The sequence below is a fragment of the Biomphalaria glabrata genome, chromosome 5 (assembly GCF_947242115.1).
Source record: "Biomphalaria glabrata chromosome 5, xgBioGlab47.1, whole genome shotgun sequence".
Taxonomy (NCBI): Eukaryota; Metazoa; Mollusca; class Gastropoda; family Planorbidae; genus Biomphalaria; species Biomphalaria glabrata.
Genome location: NC_074715.1, coordinates 30,359,073 through 30,380,022, shown reverse-complemented (window position 1 = coordinate 30,380,022; position 20,950 = coordinate 30,359,073). Strand labels below are relative to the sequence as shown.

The following is a 20,950-nucleotide window of genomic DNA, read 5'->3' as shown; positions in this document are numbered from 1 at the left end:
GATTTTACATTACCTCAAACAAATCAAATTGACTCTAGAAATTGAGGGATCGTTTTTTTCAGACAGCCGACATAATGGCCTTTTTTATAACAAAATATAATAAACCTTAATGATACTTTAGTAAATTTTAAAAGTTTGGCCAACCATAAAAAAAATCAGTAGTTTCAAACCGAAACGACTGACACTGGTATAAAAAAAAACGGGTAAGGTCTACCTTAGTAGGATTTATAGAACATGAATAAAAAACAATAACTTCTAACCCTTAAAATAAAAGATCTCTCTCTCTCTCTCTCTCTCTTTATATTTATACATGGGCGTAGCCGGCGGGGGGGGGGGGGGGTTGGGGTTCACCCCCCCCCTGAAATGAAATCGGGGTAGGAATTTAATGACTGATTTTTTTTGCTTTATTTTCGTTTATTTAAGGTGAGATTTTAATACTAAACCATCACTTGCCCCAGCACAGCCAAGATTTTTTAGTTTAAAACCCCCCAACAGATGATTTTGACGATAAAACTTCCCTTTTCTATATTAAATCTTAAGCAAAATACAGTCACCTAAATCTAAGAGCGTAGTCAAGAGAGGTTACACATTTCTACCAGTGGCTGGGCTTCATTTATAAAGTGCAGTGAATGTGGCTCAACAAAGATGACTAAGATGGATTTTAAGAGTCAGTTACAGAGATCAGGTCTCAATGAAGGAAATCCTATGCCGAACTGGGAGTACTAAGACCCCTTAGTAAGGTTGTGACAGTGTCGCATGAAGTTTGCGGGACATGTTCTCCGACAAAATGAATAACGAATAATAAGAGTTGCGATGACATCCTTGTACAATGTAGCGCCACACTTTCATGGAGGTCCTCAGAGCAGGTGGGAAGAAGCTTCAGACATTGCCAGTGACAGATTTTTGTGGAAACAGCTTGCCGCCAAATGCGCCGAACGGCGCGGGAGGGTCTAAGTCAGCGCTCCCCCAGACCCCCTTGCCGAGAAGGGGCATGGAGTCTACAATTTTCCCACTAACTCCAGGAAGAACATATTCTAGGGCACAATAAACGTCTTCCGAAAGAATGAAGGGTCAGAATGTAATAAAGATTTATTATGTACACACACACATATATATATATACACACATATCCCACCCCGCCCCGAAAAAAAACATCCTGGCTACGCCCATGTATATATATATATATATATATATATATATATATATATATATATATCAGGGTCGGTACTCAAATGGGCCTAAAAGGCCTTATGAATGCCACTATGGCACGTATTATATTATTAAAGGTTTTATAATATTCTCATATATATATATATATATATATATATATATATATATATATATATATAAGCGTCGAATGAGCTTCATATTAAAAACATCTTTTACAGACTATAGTGTAATAATAATTTAATCTAACACATTTAAAAAAATGTAATAGACTACATCCGTAGACAGTGCTATTAGTAGCCTTCATCCTTTTAGGGCCTATATACATATATTTTAAAAAGCAACATAAGGCCTATATTTCTTATAAAGATATAGAACATGCATACAGTTATCGATTCATTATAAAAAATAACATTATGATTTTGAGAACAGATAGGCCTATAATTGAGGCCCATCGTATAATATACAATTTATGTACTGTACTGTATAGAAATGCCTGGGCCGATTTTGACATTCAGTCCGCCCCAGATATATATATATATGAGAATATTAAAAAGTTAGATATTTTGTGTGTGTACAAACTCTTTACCACACAGACCAACAGACTGACAGAGTGAGTTGATTTGTAAAAACAACAGTTTACGAAAAAAACAAACAACTTGAAACACAAATCTAGATCTTACAAGTTGACTTCTAGAAAAGCTACAGCCAAAACTAAGAATAGGTCATCGAATTAGTCAATCTCGGCAGGTATTTCAACTACTTCCTCTCTCTCTATGATGTAGACTCATGTAGATGACCTAGAGCTGATAGTCTCCAAATGTCCATAAATGTAAACAACAAAAATGACAAGCATTTTGTATTTTTCTTTCCTGACCACCCAGGGCAATGTTTCAGCAAATATCTCTGTCCTTCTATTTAAAAGCGCTCTCTAAGCACGTGGCCTTGACTACAACGATATCCTCTGTTCAGCCAGTGTATATCCTGTAAAGTGCCCAACCTTTTGGACTTTTGTTTCAAAGCGGAACTACTATTATTGGTTACACCTTTTTTAAAAAACAAAATAGCATTAATCTTTGGTTTACAAAGTTATTTCAAGGCTACTATGGAAATGTATTCTTAATAACTAAAAAAATAATATATAGTGATTTTACATTTCGTGATGCAATTTAGAAATCTTTATTGTACAACCAAATAGTGACCAATTATAGACGCTTTACCTCTATGAATAAAGTATGAAAAATGATTGTACGCTTAAAGGGCATTAGTTAAAAACGGTGGCAATATTATGTCGAATTATCATTTCCGGGGTCAACATTTTTTATTGTTATTTTACTGGATCGGTATTTAGATAAATATCTTGGAAAGTTAAGGAATTTGAAATAGGGCTTTGTTGCGTGAATGCGTTTCGTATCTTTGGTTTTAAACTAGAATTAGTAAATTGGGCCGGAAGTACATTTTTTCTTATATTTCTTTTGCATTTTTCATTTCTTATTTTAAATTAAACTGACATTATTAGACTGTGAATTTTAGTGTACCTGATAGAAATAAAATTTTACACAAAAAGAAAATGACTTAATTGACCCGGACGTTAGGATCACTGATCTGAATCCTGTAGAATTGCACAAGGTCAAATCACCGATGCGTAAAACTGCGGATTCTTGCGTAGGTGAAAACTACCGTATAAAAGAAAGTTGATTATGAACATCTCAGTACAGGGTATCCAATAGCGGACATTGAACTGGTTACAGCACAATACAAGTAAGTAGATAGAAAACAAAGATTTTTTACAAGAGAACGTTACATAGAGCCTTCTAGGCTATATACTTATTAGTATTAGTTTTATTTACTTGGAGTTGTTTGGACTTAGATCCTCCAATTGGATGGCACACTGTCTCTTTATCAATCGTTCTCAAGCCATGTTCTTAGCTTCATTCCAACTGGGGTCCACTGCCTTGAGATCCTCAATGAAAGTACGGCGCCATGATCAAATTCTTTCGTAAGTCGTGTCAGTTAGCCGCTTTGCCGGCACTGATGCATTTCCTTCCATGTGTCAGCTAAGGTTGGTTTCTTTCCGTTGAAGGCTTTGACATAAATCGGGCGCTGGATTGCCTATCAAATTTGGTCTAACGCCGTCATCTCGAATTGGCCGCTATCGCAACATGTATGAAATTATCTTTATTTTCGAAGATTTTCGCAGTTTGCATAACAATTAAAGTTTTACCGGGTGGCGTCGATAGACCCACGACAAACCCTTCTTCTTTCTGATCCCGGCTTGGAACATGCACAAACACAATTCAACCGTAAAAAGTTTTTGAATTAATTTTGTTGTTAGAATCTGAACGTCCATTGACGCAACTCCTTCTCCTACACAAATATATTGTTACATTAGTTTTATAGTCAGATTTGGTGCCGTAGTAACAGCTACTGAGTTGCCTTCAAAATACTTGCGTGTGTGTGTGATTGTGAAGTCTAACATAATGGAACCAACATTTCTTTTTTTCCAGTGATCTTACCAAGCATAAAAGGAACACTGTTCCTCGTCACGTCGATTGTTTCCCATTTAGCCGCTCTTCCAACCAACGTGATCAACAAATGCCCTCAGCCCTCAGAACTAAATCCGGTTCCACCATTTTTCATCTACGGCCATCCGGAAGATTGCCAGCAGTTCTTTCTTTGCGTGTTTGGGACTCCGTATTTGATGAGTTGCCCGGCTACGACCAGCTTTAGTGAACTTCTGGGAGTTTGTGTAGATAGATACTCGCCTCAAGACATATGCGCTCGTAAGTTGACCAGTTTTAGGAATGATTTATAGGACAGATGTTTTTGTTTTCATCAACTCTTTTAATGTATCCAAACTTATTCTAATGTATATTTTAAGTTCCTTTTGTATACCAGTTATCTTAATATTAGGTATCTTAATAAATAAAATAATAGTTATTGTAGTAAAGAAACGAGTTTATTCTTGTGTAGCTTATTATTAAGAGTAAAATAAATATGTAAACATTACAAGATAAAGAAAAAACAGTTTCATCTGGTTCATAACAAAAAAGACATTAAAAAATACTTACGAATAAAAGACATTGCCTCCATTTTACAACTTATAGAGCAATTGTTTTGATCTTAATAACTAATGAATGTTAGATTAAAAAAAAACAATCTATATATATAATTCTCTTCTTCCCTGAACAGTTTAAACGAGTTGTAAGGAGTAAAGGAAAGATCACTCTGCGGATAGTCCACGAGAAAACAAGAGGGGGGGGGTGCATGGGCGTAGCCAGGATTTTTTTTCGGGGAGGGTTTTGGGGGGGGGGGAGATTCCCCCGCGGAAAAATTTCTTATATATATATATATATGTGTGTGTGTGTGTGTACATAATTAATCTTTATTACATTCTGACCCTTTCGGAAGACGTTTATTGTAGCCTCCCCGCCCTTGATAGCAAGGGGGTCTGGGGGAGTTCGCAGCGAAGCCCCGCCGCCGAACACTATTACTGGTATTGAAAGCCAACAAAATGCAAGGGGGTCTGGGGGAGTTCGCAGCGCTCCCCCAGCGCGGGGCGAAGCCCCGCCGCCGAGCACTATTTCTGGTATTGAAAGCCAACAAAATGCATATTCTGAGGTATCTACAGTGCATTATCTTGCTATTAAAAAGTTTTATTTCAAAAACCTAATGTGCTATTCTTACTGACTTAGACCCTCTCGCGCCGTTCGGCGCATTTTCCGGCAAGCTGTTTCCGCAACTCTTATTTTGCGTAATTCATTTTGTCGGATAACATGTCCCGCAAAACCTCATGCGACGCTCTGTCACAACCTTACTAAGGATTCGACTCCCAGTTCGGCATATGATTTCTTTGCTTTAGACCCGATCTCTATGACTGACTCCTAAAATCTGTCTTAGCCATCTAGCCATTAACCATGATTTTCAATTTCGGCAGAAGACTATTCACACTTAATTAATGGAGCCCAAGCCACTGGTAGAAATTTGTAAACTTTCTTGACTACGCTCTTGGAATTACATGCCTGTATTTCGCTTTAGATTTTATATCGAAAAGGAAAGTTTTTTCATCAAATCATCTGTTGAGGGGTTTTAAACTAAAAAATCTCTTTTTTTTTGTTTTGTTTTGTTTTGTTTTTAATTCAAAACCCCATTTAGCTACGATCATAGAATTTGGTGACTGTAGTTTGCTTTAAAATAATATTGAAGAGAGAGGTTTCCAACTCTAAACGCTCTGTAGGGGAATTTTAAACTCAAAACCATCTGGAGGGGTTTTCAACTTTAAAAAAAAAGCCACCTGGAGGAGGGGGATTTAAATTCAAAACCCCTTTGGCTACGCTCATAGATTTTATAGTGTGTAATTTGCTTTTTTTTTATATTGAAGAGGTACTTTTTAGCTTCAAACCCCAACTGGAAAAGGGGGATGGGGGGGGGGGTTTAACTCAAAACCCATTTTGGCTACGCTCATAGAATTTTGAGTGTGTAATTTGCTTTTTTATATTGAAGATGGGGTTTATCGTAAATTTTGGATGGGGTTTTAAAATCAAAATCTTCCTCAACTTTGCTGTTGGAATTTGGGGATTGTTGTTTGCATTTGTTTTGTTTTGTTTTATAGAAGAGGGGGATTTAACTGCAAAAACCCCTGGTAGGGGGGTTAAAATTCAAAACCCCCTGTAGGGGGTTTTAAACTCAAAGGCCCTGGTAGAGGGATTTGTATCTCAAAACCCCCTGATAGGGGTTTTTAAAATCTCAAAACCCCCTGGTAGGGGGATTTAAACTCAAAACCCCCTGGTAGAGGGTTTTGAACTCAAAACTGCCTCGGCTGTGCTGTGGTAAGTGATGATTTAGTATTAAAATCTCATTTAAAATAAACAAAATGAAAGCTAAAATCAGTCATTTAATTCCGTCCCCCCCCCCGCGGGGGGGGGGGGGAATTCATTTCGGGGGGGGGGGGGTTTGAACCCCAAGAACCCCCCCTGGCTACGCCCATGGGGGGGTGAGAACACGTGTTCACAACCTAGCAGGGCAGGTATATCACCCTTTTTTTTTAAATTTCTACCTCACGTTAAAAAAAGAGGGGGGGGGGGAGTAATCTACTCTGTAGTAACTATCGAAGCGACAGAGCACGCTCTAGAGCAGTGATTCCCAAAGTGGTCTATATGGACCCCCAGGGGTCTACGAAGACTTCCAAGGGGTCTACGAAAGGGAAAAAATAAATTGGGGGTCTATGAGGTGTCCACGGGGGTCTACGATAATAGATTTTATTTAATTAAATTAAAGTCGTCACCTTAATTTTAACATCAAATTAATGTAATTCTTTCATACACTAATATACGATTTGTACCCGAGTTAATCCTTTAAATATTTATCCTGCCATTCAAATCAAAAACTGTTTGTATCTAATTTCAATTTCTACATGCAACCAATGTTTAACAAAAAGAATGTAGACTGTACAGCGTTGATTATTGAAAATTATTATTTATTCCTTCCTTGTCATACTAGCCATTGCCTAAGTGCCTTTTTATACCGATATGAAATCAATTATGCTGAAGGATCATTTGAGACAATGCCTGCAACTTGACAAAATAGATAACGATTTGAAAAACGTTCGTATCAGATCAGAATAGACCCACAAAATCTCTCTTCGACATCATATAGAGAAGATAATGGTTTGTGAGCGTCTTACAACATCTCTTTAAATATAGCAAAATACGGAAAACACTCTAGGTAAAACATTAATTGTAGTTCGTTGTAGTTTTAAATAACTGTTTTACACAAATCTACATCTGATATTATTAAACGAATTTCTTTAAGCAACAGTACAGTTGTTCAAGGTCACATCGGTGACATGAGTTATAAAATTAAAAGCTGCTTTTGTAATTTTTTCCAAACGACATATATACAGTTTGGGATCAGCGGCAAACAGGCTCTGATAGTGTGTAGTGCTGTGTACTGCTAACTGGCTTAAGGTCGCCGGCTCCTTATTATTAAAAGGGTTGACCCACGAAACCTTTCCCATGTTCGGGTATAGCTACAAGGCAGCACACTTCGAATTCAGTTTTCCTTCTGCTAGGTGGGCTGCAAGCCAAGTCTAATGAGCCCTTCCTGCCGAAAGCTTACTGGTTTAGGTACTCACTAGGTACCTTCACACCTTCTCTTGTTAGTGAAAACAGTACTGCGCACCCAATATTTGAGCCAGACGTGAAAGATCAAAAAAATACATGAGAAAATGCTCTTTGCGAAAACTTTTACAATGATACATAAGGCTAATTAATTAATTGATTGATTACTATTTAATGTTTGAAGTCTACATTCATAGATCAACAAATTCCTACATGAAACATAATATCCGTAGCAACGGATAATAGATGTGAAAAAAAAATTCAAATGTGTTTGGTGATTCCAGTAATAAATATAAATTGTTTTTTTAATTAGTTTAAATTACAATTTTATCAATAAAAAAAAATCTACACTGTATGTAGCTTTAAATTAGTTTTTCATTCATTAACTCACTACAGTTAGAAATTTGTTTTAAAAATGTTTTGATGAATTTGCAAAAATTCAATACAAGTTAAGTAGGGGGTCTACCGAAAACCAGAAAAAATGACAAGGGGTCTACGAGACAAAAAAGTTTGGGAACCACTGCTCTAGAGTTTGGACACAATGGAAAGATTACTCTTTTATTTTTGCAACTCGGACGGAGGGAGTTATCCTAGGTAATTTAAGAGTGAAAAAAAAAGACAATTTTCGTCTGTATATTTCAGGAGATTGGTATGAGTTTTCAAAAGATTTTAATAATTTCCGGATATTTCCAGGACTTTTTCGTATATTTTGCAATTTCAGGAGATTTCCAGGACCTCCTGTTAAATCGACTGGAGGCCGCGGGAAATTTGTTATAAGTTATAAATTGGTTTAATTTAATAATTTATACACCTAAAATTAGCGCGGGTCCTATAAAAGTGCTGGGCCCACTGCGGTCGCATTGGTTGCAGTGGCCTAAGGTTAGCCCTGCAAAATAGCGGCGTATGCTACGCCGCCGGTCGACTAGTGGATATATATATATGGCCTCGTTCAGTCGCGAAACAACTAAGGATGCCTGGGCACTAGCTGTGGTCGGAACGATGTCTCCCACACATCAGTTCCACCATCTCCACGCAGCTGATGTTTCCAAAGGACTGGCAAGTGCTAATACAGTTTGGGGTCAGCGGCGTCGCAGGCTCTGCCATGGGGTAGCACTTAGTGCTACAGACTGCCTAAGGGTCACCGCCTCATGATTTTTCCTAAGGGTTGATTCTCGAAGCCTTTCCCATGGTTGTGTATAGCTGCAAGCTATGGCTAACGAGCCCCTCCTGTCCGCAGCTCACTGGTTAAGGCGCCAGTTACTTGCATTCGTCCCTACTTCTGCTAGTGAAAAGAGTTCCGCCGGACTCAATATCTAAGCCACTCGTGAAGGCCAGAAGTTGGACTGGATGTCAGAGTATATCCAACCACTATAAATGTTTCGACGAGTGTAGTTTTGTATTACTTTCTGAACACTAGGTCACTAGATTGATTTATTTCTCAACACTAGGTTTTCTGATATTAAATTGTTGAGAAAAACAACAAAATCATCTTCAGGGATTGCACAATTTAATAATCCAGATCCAGATTATATAATAAATACACACTAACAATTTTCAAAGTAAGAATGTACATTATAATTCAGTTTCAAAACCAAAGCTACAGAAATTACTTTGTATTAAACTTATGTCTTCTTGAACCGAGTTTAACATAATGAACCCCCCCCCTTTTTTTTTTAATATAATATATATATATACTCTTTCTAACCTAGTCTGAACTAAGAGCCTCAGAAATCTCCAGCAATGAAAGTTATATAATTTTTGTTTATTAATTACCTCCCCTAAATTATTTTCCGACTCTGTAGGTATTAGAATCGATCAATGCTCAAGAAAAACATTTTGTTTGTGTTCTGTAACCTTGGCACATTTTGTCACGTGACAATACCCTATGGGTAACGAAACAATTGAAAAGAAATGAGCCTTGAGAAAAACAAATTTCTTTCATTACAGAAGAAAACGCTGTGCGAGAGTGTTCTCGAGGGGCTTCTCTACTTGCTCACCCACAGCTGTGTCACAGATTTTACAACTGCTCTCTTGTCGTTGAAACCAGCTCAATACTTGGTCGGTATCAAGATGAATGCCCGTATCCGCAATACTTCGACACCTTGGAGAAGGTCTGCAAGCCTTATTCAGAAGTCAGTTGTCTGGACAGACTAGAAGTAAAAGACAAGTGTAAGTATTTCTACATTTAGAAGAGGGAGAGAGAGAGAGAGAGAGAGAGAGAAGACATACATGCTTATGTTGTTGTTTAGTTGTAAACTAAACTGAAAGAAAAAACTTTTTAAAATGACAAAGTAAGTCTAATGTCTGAAAGAAAACTTACTAAAAAAAAAATGTATACCAATTTATAGTAATAAAATATGAATTGTTGTTCTTAAGATCTAAAATACTTTCCATGCTTTCCTGTCCTCTTGTTCAGGTGAATATTCCAAGGCTTATGAGTGTACAGACGTTGAACACTGTGAGGACTGTCAGGCAGTTTTTCCTTCTTGTCAAGGTCTTACTGATGGTATTTATGTAAGTCACATTTACTTGTTTTCTCCATCAGTGTCCCAGTGGTTTTGCAAATCCTTCTTTCTCTCTTCTTCTCTCTCTATCTTGTCGTTTCCCCTTTTTCTTGTTACCTGTCTCTCACTTGTTTCCCACTCTCTTGTTCCCCCACTCTCTCTTGTTCCTCTCTATCTTGTTCCCTCTCTATCTCTATCTTGTTCCCCTTCATTCCCTCTTGACTTGTTCCCCTTCTTTCCCTCTTGTTTTTTTTTCTCTCTCGTTCCTCCCCACTCTCTCTCTCTCTCTTTTCGCTCTTTCTTTTGTTCCCCCTCTCTTTTTCTCTCGTTCCCCCATCTCTCTCTCCCTTTCTCTCTTGTACCACACACTCATACTACTAGTTTAACGACATAAATGAACGTGTTCAACATTGTATCTCCAGCCTAATCCCGAGAAATTGTGGACAACCTTCTACCTAACGTGTACAGATGAAAGAGTGGCTACCTTCACATGCCCTCCCTTCCTTGATAAGCCTGGCATCTTCTCTCCCAGAGCCAAGAAGTGCGTGAGCCTGTACGAAGTTTCCTCCAGCGATAACTTCCTGGGGAGGAAGCCGACATGTGTGAGTAAATTGCCTGGGACTTATCCAGTTTTGCAAGATCCACGCGTGTACTACTCTTGCCCTGGCCCACAGGTCGCCTATTGTCCCGAAGGGTCTGTTTTTAGTCAACAAACTCAAACGTGCAATGCCCCTTGAGTAACTGAAAATTAGATATGTAGAAACCAGAATTAGATCAGTCCAAATGTTAAACAAAACTTGGGTATCCTCTTTTAATAAACTATGCCTAGCAAATAAAGGCACCACAGCAAACATAGTCACATTATATAGATCTAGATACTTCGACAATGCAATATATTTAATCTTGTAAGTACAATGTTTCTAGTCCAATCATCTGAGCCCTTGAACAATTAAAATAATTAACTAGAAACGGAGCCTAACGGCGGCTGGTATTTTCATGAATAAAAAAAACATCAGCAAATAAAAATGTAAATAGCATTTGCGACATTAAACCAAGCCATCGTCATTGTACGTTTGTAAGTGTACATGTTAGTCATTTTAATCTTTAAGTTTAATTTCTAATTATTTCATTTTGTAACTGAGTGATTGCTGCACGGCCATGGTTTCCTAATTGACTCGTCTTTATATATTTGATATTGTGATTGTATTGTAAATTCTTGTTTGGTTGTGCATTTTATGTGCAATAAAATGATGTTTGAATTTTAAACATTGAAATGTCTCATGATTAAATTGAACAATGTTTTTAGAACTATGCTGTTACTACCGTTCTGTTTGCTGTTACATTTATTGAAATATTACTGAGCAAACTATTTATCACGAAAATTAAACTTTTAAATATGATCTTGTTGTTTTTTTTTATTAGTTTCATTTTGTTTTAGTTTCATTATAATGGCAATGTCTTCGATGCCGAAGATTAAGGAAGAGTGCCGTGTTGAGCGTGCAGACAAAGCCGTTGTCCGCCAGCGATCAATTTCAGTTTTGTTTTCGTCTTCTGCGCCTGTCTTAAATAATGGCGTTTCTTTGGGTCTCAAATGTGTGTCCATTAAGATAAGATAAGATTATTTTATTGATGCAATCAAATGGAAATTCAGTTTGACTACAATAGACAACCTCAGCGTAACTACTTTACATAAACAATATGGATGAAAATTCGAACAACATTCACTCACAAAACACATACACATTCCCAACCAGCGCTTTATGAGTTTGACTTCTATGTACTTCTCGATGAGGACAGCTGATCTTGTACCACTCTGACCGATAGTGGGATAAAGGAATTTTTAAATCTTTCTGTTTTAGACCTAATGGAAAAGAGACGACCACTTCGTTCAGATCTTATGTAACAGTGGTTTAATGTGTGCAGATGGTAGCTGTTTTTGAGTGATATACGACGCTTTTTTAATTAGTCTATTAAGTCTATGTCTTTGTGCCAGTGAAGTATTATCATACCAGCAGGTGATGGCAAAGTTGATTAAACTGCTAATAGTTGCTGTGTAGAAGAGTTTGATTATTGTTTTGTCGATGTTACATTTTCTTAGCTTTCTGAGATAGAAGAGTCGCTGGTGAATTTTTGTGTAGAGGTTTTGGCAGTGTTTACTCCATTTCAGTTTGTTGTTGATAGTTGTACCTAGATATTTATATTCTTGTACTTGTTCTATGGGTTGGTTATTTATCTGAATTTCTGCAAGATGGCCGTTGTTTTTCCTAAAATCAATAATCATTTTTTAGTTTTCTGAACATTTCAAATTAGATCTCCTAGCGCTCCCCCAGACCCCTTACTGGCAAAGACGGGGAGTCTACAATTTTTCCACTAACTCCAGGAAGAAATTCTAGGGCACAATAAACGTCTTACGAAAGAATGAAGGGTCGAAATGTAATAAAGATTATGTACACACACACATACATACAAACATATAAATATATTTTTTGCGGGGGGGGGGGGAGAGAAAAAAAATCCCCCCCAAACCCCCCCCCGAAAAAATCCTGGCTACGCCCATGTTTCTACTGGTACTCTGTAATTGATCATTTCTACTGGTACTCTGTAATTGATCATTTCTACTACTACTCTATTATTGATAATTTCTACTGGTACTCTGTTATTGATCATTTCTACTGGTACTCTGTTATTGATCATTTCTACTGGTACTCTGTTATTAATAATTTCTACTGGTACTCTGTAATTGATCAATTCTACTACTACTCTATTACTGATCATTTCTACTAGTACCGGTACTCTGTTATTGATCATTTCTACTGGTTATCTGTTATTGATCATTTCTACTGGTACTCTGTTATTGATCATTTCTACTAGTACTCTGTTATTGATCATTTCTACTACTACTCTGTTATTGATCATTTCTACTAATACTCTGTTATTGATCATTTCGACTATTACTCTGTTATTGATCATTTCTACTATTACTCTGTTATTGATCATTTCGACTATTACTCTGTTATTGATCATTTCGACTATTACTCTGTTATTGATCATTTCTACTATTACTCTGTTATTGATCATTTCGACTATTACTCTGTTATTGATCATTTCGACTATTACTCTGTTATTGATCATTTCGACTATTACTCTGTTATTGATCATTTCTACTAATACTCTGTTATTGATCATTTCTACTGGTACTCTGTAATTGATCATTTCCACTACTACTCTGTTATTGATCATTTCTACTAGTACTCTGTTATTGATCATTTCTACTGGTACTCTGTGTCGCAACTATTGCAATAGTTGTATAATAATAATATTCTTAATCTAATAGCGCCGCTTTCATCAATAGGCGACGACGTCATTTCCAGTAATTTTATTTTGTGTACTAGTTACTCTCCCCTTGTCGCTTCGTCATAAATTTTCGTATGACGTCAAATTATTCTTCTTAATCTTTTGGTAGGCTCCCTCCATCTTGGGCTGCAGAGCCAAGTGTATCCTTGGAGTTCCTTAGCGTTGGTCTTGTTATATATTCTTGAATTATTTTGACCCCTGTTAAGGGTTAGCTTTAATTTCACATTGTAAAGTTTTTTTAATGTGGATTCGATCGTATTTTATAATTAAATTAGAGGATTAGAAGAATCTTTTATTTGTCTTTCTATAGGGTATCAGTTTTCGTATCAGGACTGAAGTTCTCAGTCTCAGGTTTTCTGTCTGAGGCTTTTGTCTCATGTTTTGGGACTGAAGTTCGAGTCTGAGGTTCCAGATTCCAGATTGTGGGTTTTCTATATCCAGACTTGGTGTACAATGTGACGTTAGGAGTTGTGTTGCTAAGCTGAACTTTGATTCTACATTGTTGTTGAACATTCATCTTGATTGAAGATAGATCTACTTGTGTTGCCCATGTTATATGAAGTCCACGACACCTGATTGAAGAATCTTTGTCTTGGAATAACATATTGATGAGGTCAATACTATTTTTTCTTAAAATACTATTTAAGTATTTAATTGGAACCATATTATACTAGATCTTTATGTGCTTGTATTTGTTATCATTGTCATTGATCAGATATTATTTTCATTGTATAAATATCATTTAATTAAAATTTTTAATTTAATTTAAATCATCAAACACATTGTCTATTAGTTTATGTACAACTGGGTGTGTATGGAGTGTCTGTCGGGCTGAACTTGGGCCTAAAATTAATAAAAGTTAAAAAGTAATTAGAACACATACACACACATTGAAATTATCATTATTTGTAATACCTAGACAATTTAATAATTTAGTAATTTAATACTTAATAATGAAATTAATTCAAAAAAGTCCTGACACCCTGTTATTAATCATTTCTACTGGTACCCTGTTATTGATCATTTCTACTAGTACTCTGTTATTGATAATTTCTACTGGTACTCTGTTATTGATCATTTCTACTGGCACCCTGTTATTGATAATTTCTACTGGTACTCTGTTATTGATCATTTCTATTGGTACTCTGTTATTGATCATTTCTACTGGTACTCTGTTATTAATAATTTCTACTGGTACTCTGTTAACGATCATTTCTACTGGTACCCTGTTATTGATCATTTCTACTGCTACCTAGTTACTGTGAAAAAAAATCTGAAAGATACATTTACTTTAATGGCTTTAATAATATATTCAATGACTGGGCAGAATTTAAGTCGTTGGTTAACATGCATGACTAGATGCATGACGCGTAGTACGTAATCATCTTCTTTTTTGAAGTAACGTCTGTATTTTATAAGATAAGATAAGACAATACATTTTTATTTTATTTTCTAAGAGTAGATCTGGCTCTAGTACCACAAACACCAGAGGTATACGTTGTCCGTGATTTGGACAGGAGGAACACAGCCTCTCGTTATTTCTGAATGGAATGGAATCACCCTCAATTACATATCATACACAGTTCCTATCACTATGTTTCTATTATTTTATCAAATCCCTTGTTTTGTTTTATTTCTTAAAATTTAATTTTAATGCGACTATTGTAAGGGTTTTAAGCGATCCTAACAAATATTTTTAAATGCCGATTGGTTATGTCCCTTGTAGCAATATGATGTATAAAAAATCCCATCCTTTAATACCGTAGGGCTATACAACTTCCTTTTTCATTCAATCATTTTAATTTAAAATAATGATACACTTATAAGTTTAATATTACAATAAAGTACACTGAACTCAAGCGACCCTAACATTAGACGTTAGATACATCAGACTCTTTCATAACACACTGACTCATCATACGCATGTTACACACAACAATGCAATATGAACTCTATTGCCAAAGGGAATAATTCAGCATCAAATAAACATACACAAACAACACAATGTCAACTTCCAGTGGCGTAGCTAGCCGTGTGCGAGTGGTGCGGGCCGCATGGGGCATCAAGTGGTGAGGGGGATCAAACTTAGGATAAATTTTCTCAATAAAATCAAGCATTGTACACATACATGAACAAAGACAAACAACTGAATTTGAAATGTTGACCAGAAATTAATTTAGGCATTCTTAATTAATTAATTAATCTCCTATGTTCTTTCTTAAATTCAACGTAAGCTGTTAACTAGGTTGAATCAAGTTTTACTACATTCGTTTTACACGCTCAATCACATTTTGTTACTCCATTGTTCAGTACGCTGGTTTCATCTAGATCTAGAGTTTAGAAATAAATGCCTTAGACTCTAAAATAGCAGAATCTGGCACTTAATGGGCATCGTGAACAAGTTGAAGAAAAATGACAAATACAAAATCTAGGTCATTTCTTATGGTTTGTGAAATTACTATTCAAGAACGATCCACTCTTCAGAGAACATTTGCTTCGAACTAATTTAGTTCCAGACCAAACACATACAAAACGAGCCTGTTGTAATATTGGGTGATAATGAGCCAAACATTTTTCAATTTTTTTAACAGTTCATCTGACTTCACAAAACTGTATACATTTTTCCAAATGAGGTTACGTTGTCATGGATACTGCCGTGGTACAGATTCTGTAGTATTTCATTGACATCATCTTCATTCATTCTCTGCTGGAACCATTCTCTGAGTTTGGCTGGAATTCGGGCTGAAGCTGAAATCTATTCAGTAACATTTTTGGGTACACTGGACCGTTTGCACACTTTTTTATTGACTTCTGCACACCGCTAGGACGTCTTCAACACAATAACTGAAACTAGCCTTAAGCGCTTGGTTAAACCCGCTGGAGCGCCACAGGACAAGTCGTTAGGATAGTTATGGATTCATTTTCAATATTATAGAAACTCAAGAAACATTGACTAGAACTCTTCTACTAGGTCTGAAGCAGGCGCATTGTTAGTTGCTATGCGTCTTCATTTTTTTTAACCTACCTTGAGTTTTTTGGCCCCTGTATTAACTGAATTAAGGACTAGTCACTAGTCTACCTTCAAAAACAAGAGCTTGTCAATTCGAGACTGCGCACTTAAACGGAAAAGATTAAAAACATTCTTAACAACTAATCTGAAGTACATCGCTGAAGCCAGTGTTACCTTAACAGAATGCATGTGCTTAGATTTGGTGATTATCACAGAACCTCAAAGACGTGTTAGCCACAAGATGCCAGACGGTAAAAAGGTGAAGATTCTGTAGTAACACACAAGAAAGAGCTAAGGATGGAAATGTATTCTTCCATGGACGGGACAGTTTAAGAAATAATAACCTGACATGAGCAATATCATGATGTGATAGGTAAATATGAATTTGTGTCACCACCCCAATTAGTGAATCCTCAGATCGAACTCAATCTCGATAGTGCTCATGACGACATTGACAAAAACGAATTTCATCTGGAGCCAAAGAGGCTTCAACGGTTTGTCCCATTTTTTTTTCGGAAGCATTTTAACTTCTGAAACAAGGACCTGTTTGAGATATTAAGTTTTAATTTTTTCAAATGTTGGCTAAATGATTCAGTTGTAAATATTGTCTTCCCCCCCCCCACATATTTCCATATTTCTGACACTTGTGGTAAGTGAGGTTCTGTGCGAGCAATTATTTTTTCAGACTCAAGCTGATCATTATTTAATGGAAATCAAAGCTGAAAAAAAAAATTGCTTTCCACTAATTTGACAATCATTGGGAAAAAATAGATTTCAATTTTGCCAGCAAGAAAGCAGCTCAGATTTTTGTAGTATCTTGTTAATTTTTTTATCAAATTAGTAATACTTTAACAATAAATACACATAAAGTCGAAGAAAAAGTAATATCGTGTTTTATTTCGTTTTTTTAAGAAGGGAGGGGGGCATCACGAGGAGCTACCGCACTGGGCATCATTAACTCTAGCTACGCCACCGATGTCAACGTAATATTAATTGTAATAAAACAACTTTGATCAAATGAATGCAGATGTAACTGTCTAAGCATTGAAACCTACGTTAGAGTTGGTTTTTTTGTTGACAACGCTTATATCAACTCACTGTCTGTCTGTCTGTCTGGTAAATGCTTCTACTTGTTATTTCTCTCAATAGCTATCTGAAATGTGCAATTATTTCTTTTACAAACACAAGAATCAATACAACAAATGTAGCAATTTTTGAATTACCTATTGGTAATTAATTTTTTCTTTGGTATCTTGAACAAGGGAAAGAAATTGTACTAGACTGATAAAGTGGTATAAGTTGAATTATTCCCCATTATTGTTTGTAGAAAAAAAAATTGAACTCTTAATGTACATGTTTACCATAAGAATGGTGAGACTTAACCATAAAAATTGATTTTTTTTTCTTTATAAAACCTAATTTCATAAGCAATTGCCTGACCCAGTGGCTACCGTATTGGCTTGAGGAGGCTGAGAAGGCCTTAGCTCTTAAATTCAGGACTGATCCAAACTACACTTAAAATAAGGTTTTTGGTTTGTTTTGTTTTTTATTTGTATTTATCTTGTTTAGTCTTTTGTTCTACTATTGAAGAAAGTCAAACAATTTTTACTGCAAATATGCATTATGTTTTAAATATTTGTTAAATTTTTTTTTTTCAGAAATTGTTGTCGTTCCATATGGACTTATCACGTGACTTCTAAAACACTGGCTCACTTTTTCTTTCAAGAAATATTCGTTCATGTTTCATGTTTGATAGGTAGCCAAGCCAGTACTTTGCCTGTCAGATACAGACACATTAAAGAAAATAAATAAAAGATCGAGTTTTGATTTTTAAACTAGAAAAACAAAAAAAAAAAAACTTTTTAAAAAAAAAAAAGCTTATATTAAGTGTAATTGTATCAATTAGTTAGGATCAGTCATGTAATTATATGTACCCGTGACCTAGACATGATAAATCTGTGTGATAGAAATAAAATTGTTTGTTTGTAAAATATTGTTTGTTTTACATGTTTCGGATGTTCCTTCAGAGTTGAAGACAATTACTTCCTAGTCCAAACCTCCCGCAGGACGACGGGGGATGGGAGCGGGCAGGGTTTGAACCCGGGACCATCGATAAATCTGAACGACAGTCCAGCGTGCAAACCGCACGACCAGGCAGCCATCCAATTGTTTTGTTTAGCTTTTAGTTTTCTCAGTGCGCTATGATCCTATCACTTGTATGGACCAGTTGGGAAAGGGGGGATGGAAGAAGGTGGTATCTTGGTGAATGATTACATGATCGTATTTTAAATGCATAAAAAAAATTCACTCGAGTTCCCGATGGGACTAATTCAACTTATACCACCAGATCTGTCAAGTACGATTTCTTTCCTTTGTTCAAGATACTAAAAATGATTAATTACCAATAGTTAATTAACACTTATTCGTTTATTTTTTTTCATTGATTATTGTGTTGTCAGGTAAAAGAAATAATTGTGCAAACTTTCAGCTTAATTCTAGATTGGATGTGGAAGTGTGGGAGAAATAACGTGAACAAACTTGTTACCAGACAGACAGTGAGTTGATAGAAGCTTTGTACAAATAGATATCGATACTAAAAAAAAACCACAAGAAAAAGAAAATTTAATTCCAAGAAATACACGACTTAGATGATTTGTTATTTAAACTAATGAGTTCTTAAGAAACAAGACTTTTGTTTTTCTTTGTCCTAACACTAAATTGAAGGACCACTTAACTGTTGACTTATTTACGATTCTTTAAATTATAAATGCAATTTCAATGTCCGGGATTCAGCACTTCTATTCAAAACACGGATATATTAGGTCTCACATTTGGTTTGTAACAAAAATTACGTTTTGGAGTTCAGCAACTGACTGGAGCCTGTGATGTCAACATGTAGATTCGTAACGTAAAATACAAAATGTGAACTCCGCAGTTCTATTCTTGTCTAGTCGGTTGTCCCCTTGAGTTAACGCTCGGCTGACTTCCGAGTAGCACGTACATGGAGATCTTTATGACAATTGTAAAAACAAAAAAACACCCACTCAAGTTTTATACCTGTGTTATTGTTATTGTAACAAGTAAATAATTGTAACATTATCTTTAAACTTACTACAAAAATACTTGTTTGTATAAAATGTCAGCCATTGTCTGAAAAGTGCTTATCTGTATCAATTTATAAACAGGGCTTGAACTCAGAGCTAATTATCTGCTTAGTTGAAGTAAAAAAAATTAAATTATGTAAATTGTATAAAATAGTTTCAAAGAATTAATAACATCAGTACAGGTAATCGAAAATATCTACTGCGCTGTAGTATTGACAGTAATCTCTTTACCTACATGTAAACTAATCTTACAATGTTTACACTAGCCGCTTTGTATGAAATAAAAGTCATCAGATGTAATCCTGCTTTACAGTTTGTATAGAGGAAGATAGATTATGGTTTTTGATAGTTTGTAGTTCATGTTTTCTTTGAGCCAAATATGACTACGACTTATTAAAAACCAAATGGTATGTTTAGTTCTTTACATTGAAAACTACTTCTTTGATAGGTCACTGTTGACATATTTATAACTAGTAGATAATCTTCAGAGACGCTGGAGATGGATAGGTCACACCCTTCGCCAGTGGCGTAGCAAGGCCCCCGTGGGCCCGAGTTCAATAATATGATAATGGGCCCCTCCCCCCTCTTATGACAAATTGTGTGTGTGACAAAAAAAATAAGTGGCTAAGTTTGTATGTATCGGTGCATGAACTAAAAGACATTCTAATGAGCTTCATGACCACTGCTGACAGAACCATTGAAGACCAAGTTGAAGCACTGTGTAGCACAGTGAACATAATGCGCAAGTGGAGGCACCTTCCTAGCCTAGGCCTCGCTAGTAGCCTAAATTAAAGAAAGATTGTGATTGTTTATTACTTGAAGTATTAGTTCAGCCGATTCTGCAGATTTCTGGTACTCACAAATATAAAAACCTACAAATGACTCTCTGATTGCGATTTCTTTGGATATTTCGTCGTCGGAACTCACAAAACCATTTCAGAAAATAATGCTAGTTGAATTAACTTTGAATACTTCTTGAGTCCTGTCAAAATGATGTAGATTGGATCTCCTTAAATATTTTGCAATAGAACAATGGAAACAACACAAGAGACATACATTTTACAAAGAGAATTAGATGAATTACAGAAATGGGAATCAAATTGGAGCATGTCTTTCCACCCTGAAAATGTCACTTATTAAGAGTAACAAAAAAGCTAAAACAAATTAATTCCAATTATCTTATTCATGGTAAACAAGTAACACAGACTAAAAACGCAAAATACCTAGTTGTTATAATAAATGAAAAACTGTCATGGAATCCACATATTGATGAAACTATTTCAAAAAATCAAAAAAGCATTAGTGTTTATTAAAAGAAATTTCTATAAATCAAATAAGAACATAAAACTAAAATGTTATTTAACCTTGGTTAGGCCAATAATAGAATATGCATCCTCCGTTTGGGACCCCTCAACTCAAGAAAACATTAAGAAACTGGAACAGACACAAAATAGAGCAGTGAGATTCATAAAAAAAAAAACAAATACTCACATTTGACTAGAGTAACACCTTTAGTAAAATCACTAAATTTAGAAAGCCTTCAGGACAGAAGGCTCAAAAGTAAAGTAGCAATTATACATAAAACACTGAACCATAATCTTCAAATACAAAATCAAAATCTAATAAAAATATCCAGAAAGACACAAAGATAAAGGCACATTCCTCGTTCCATATGTTAGGACAAATTTGTAC

The 20,950-nt window shown here is 35.7% G+C and overlaps 1 protein-coding gene across 2 annotated transcripts; it reads left to right on the top strand.

The window, feature by feature from the left end:
- Positions 1 to 2,661: 2,661 nt before the first annotated feature.
- LOC106065062 (uncharacterized) lies at positions 2,662 to 18,088 on the top strand. 2 transcript variants are annotated; one of them, XM_056031133.1, is made up of 5 exons: positions 2,662 to 2,928; positions 3,675 to 3,950; positions 9,234 to 9,455; positions 9,703 to 9,800; positions 17,813 to 18,088. In XM_056031133.1, coding segments are annotated over exons 1-5 (639 nt in total). In that variant the 5' UTR covers positions 2,662 to 2,927; the 3' UTR covers positions 17,855 to 18,088. The 2 variants fall into 2 exon arrangements, with proteins under 2 accessions (XP_055887108.1, XP_055887107.1); XM_056031132.1 differs by lacking the exon at positions 17,813 to 18,088 and adding an exon at positions 10,213 to 11,190 and having other exon boundaries at positions 2,663 to 2,928.
- Positions 18,089 to 20,950: the final 2,862 nt, after the last annotated feature.

Bases quoted from the DNA above. Each gene is read 5' to 3' on its own strand.
- LOC106065062 (XM_056031132.1), top strand. The intron at 3,951-9,233 runs GTAAGTTGACCA...CTTTCATTACAG, and splicing joins GCCTCAAGACATATGCGCTC to AAGAAAACGCTGTGCGAGAG. The intron at 9,801-10,212 runs GTAAGTCACATT...TTGTATCTCCAG, and splicing joins GTCTTACTGATGGTATTTAT to CCTAATCCCGAGAAATTGTG.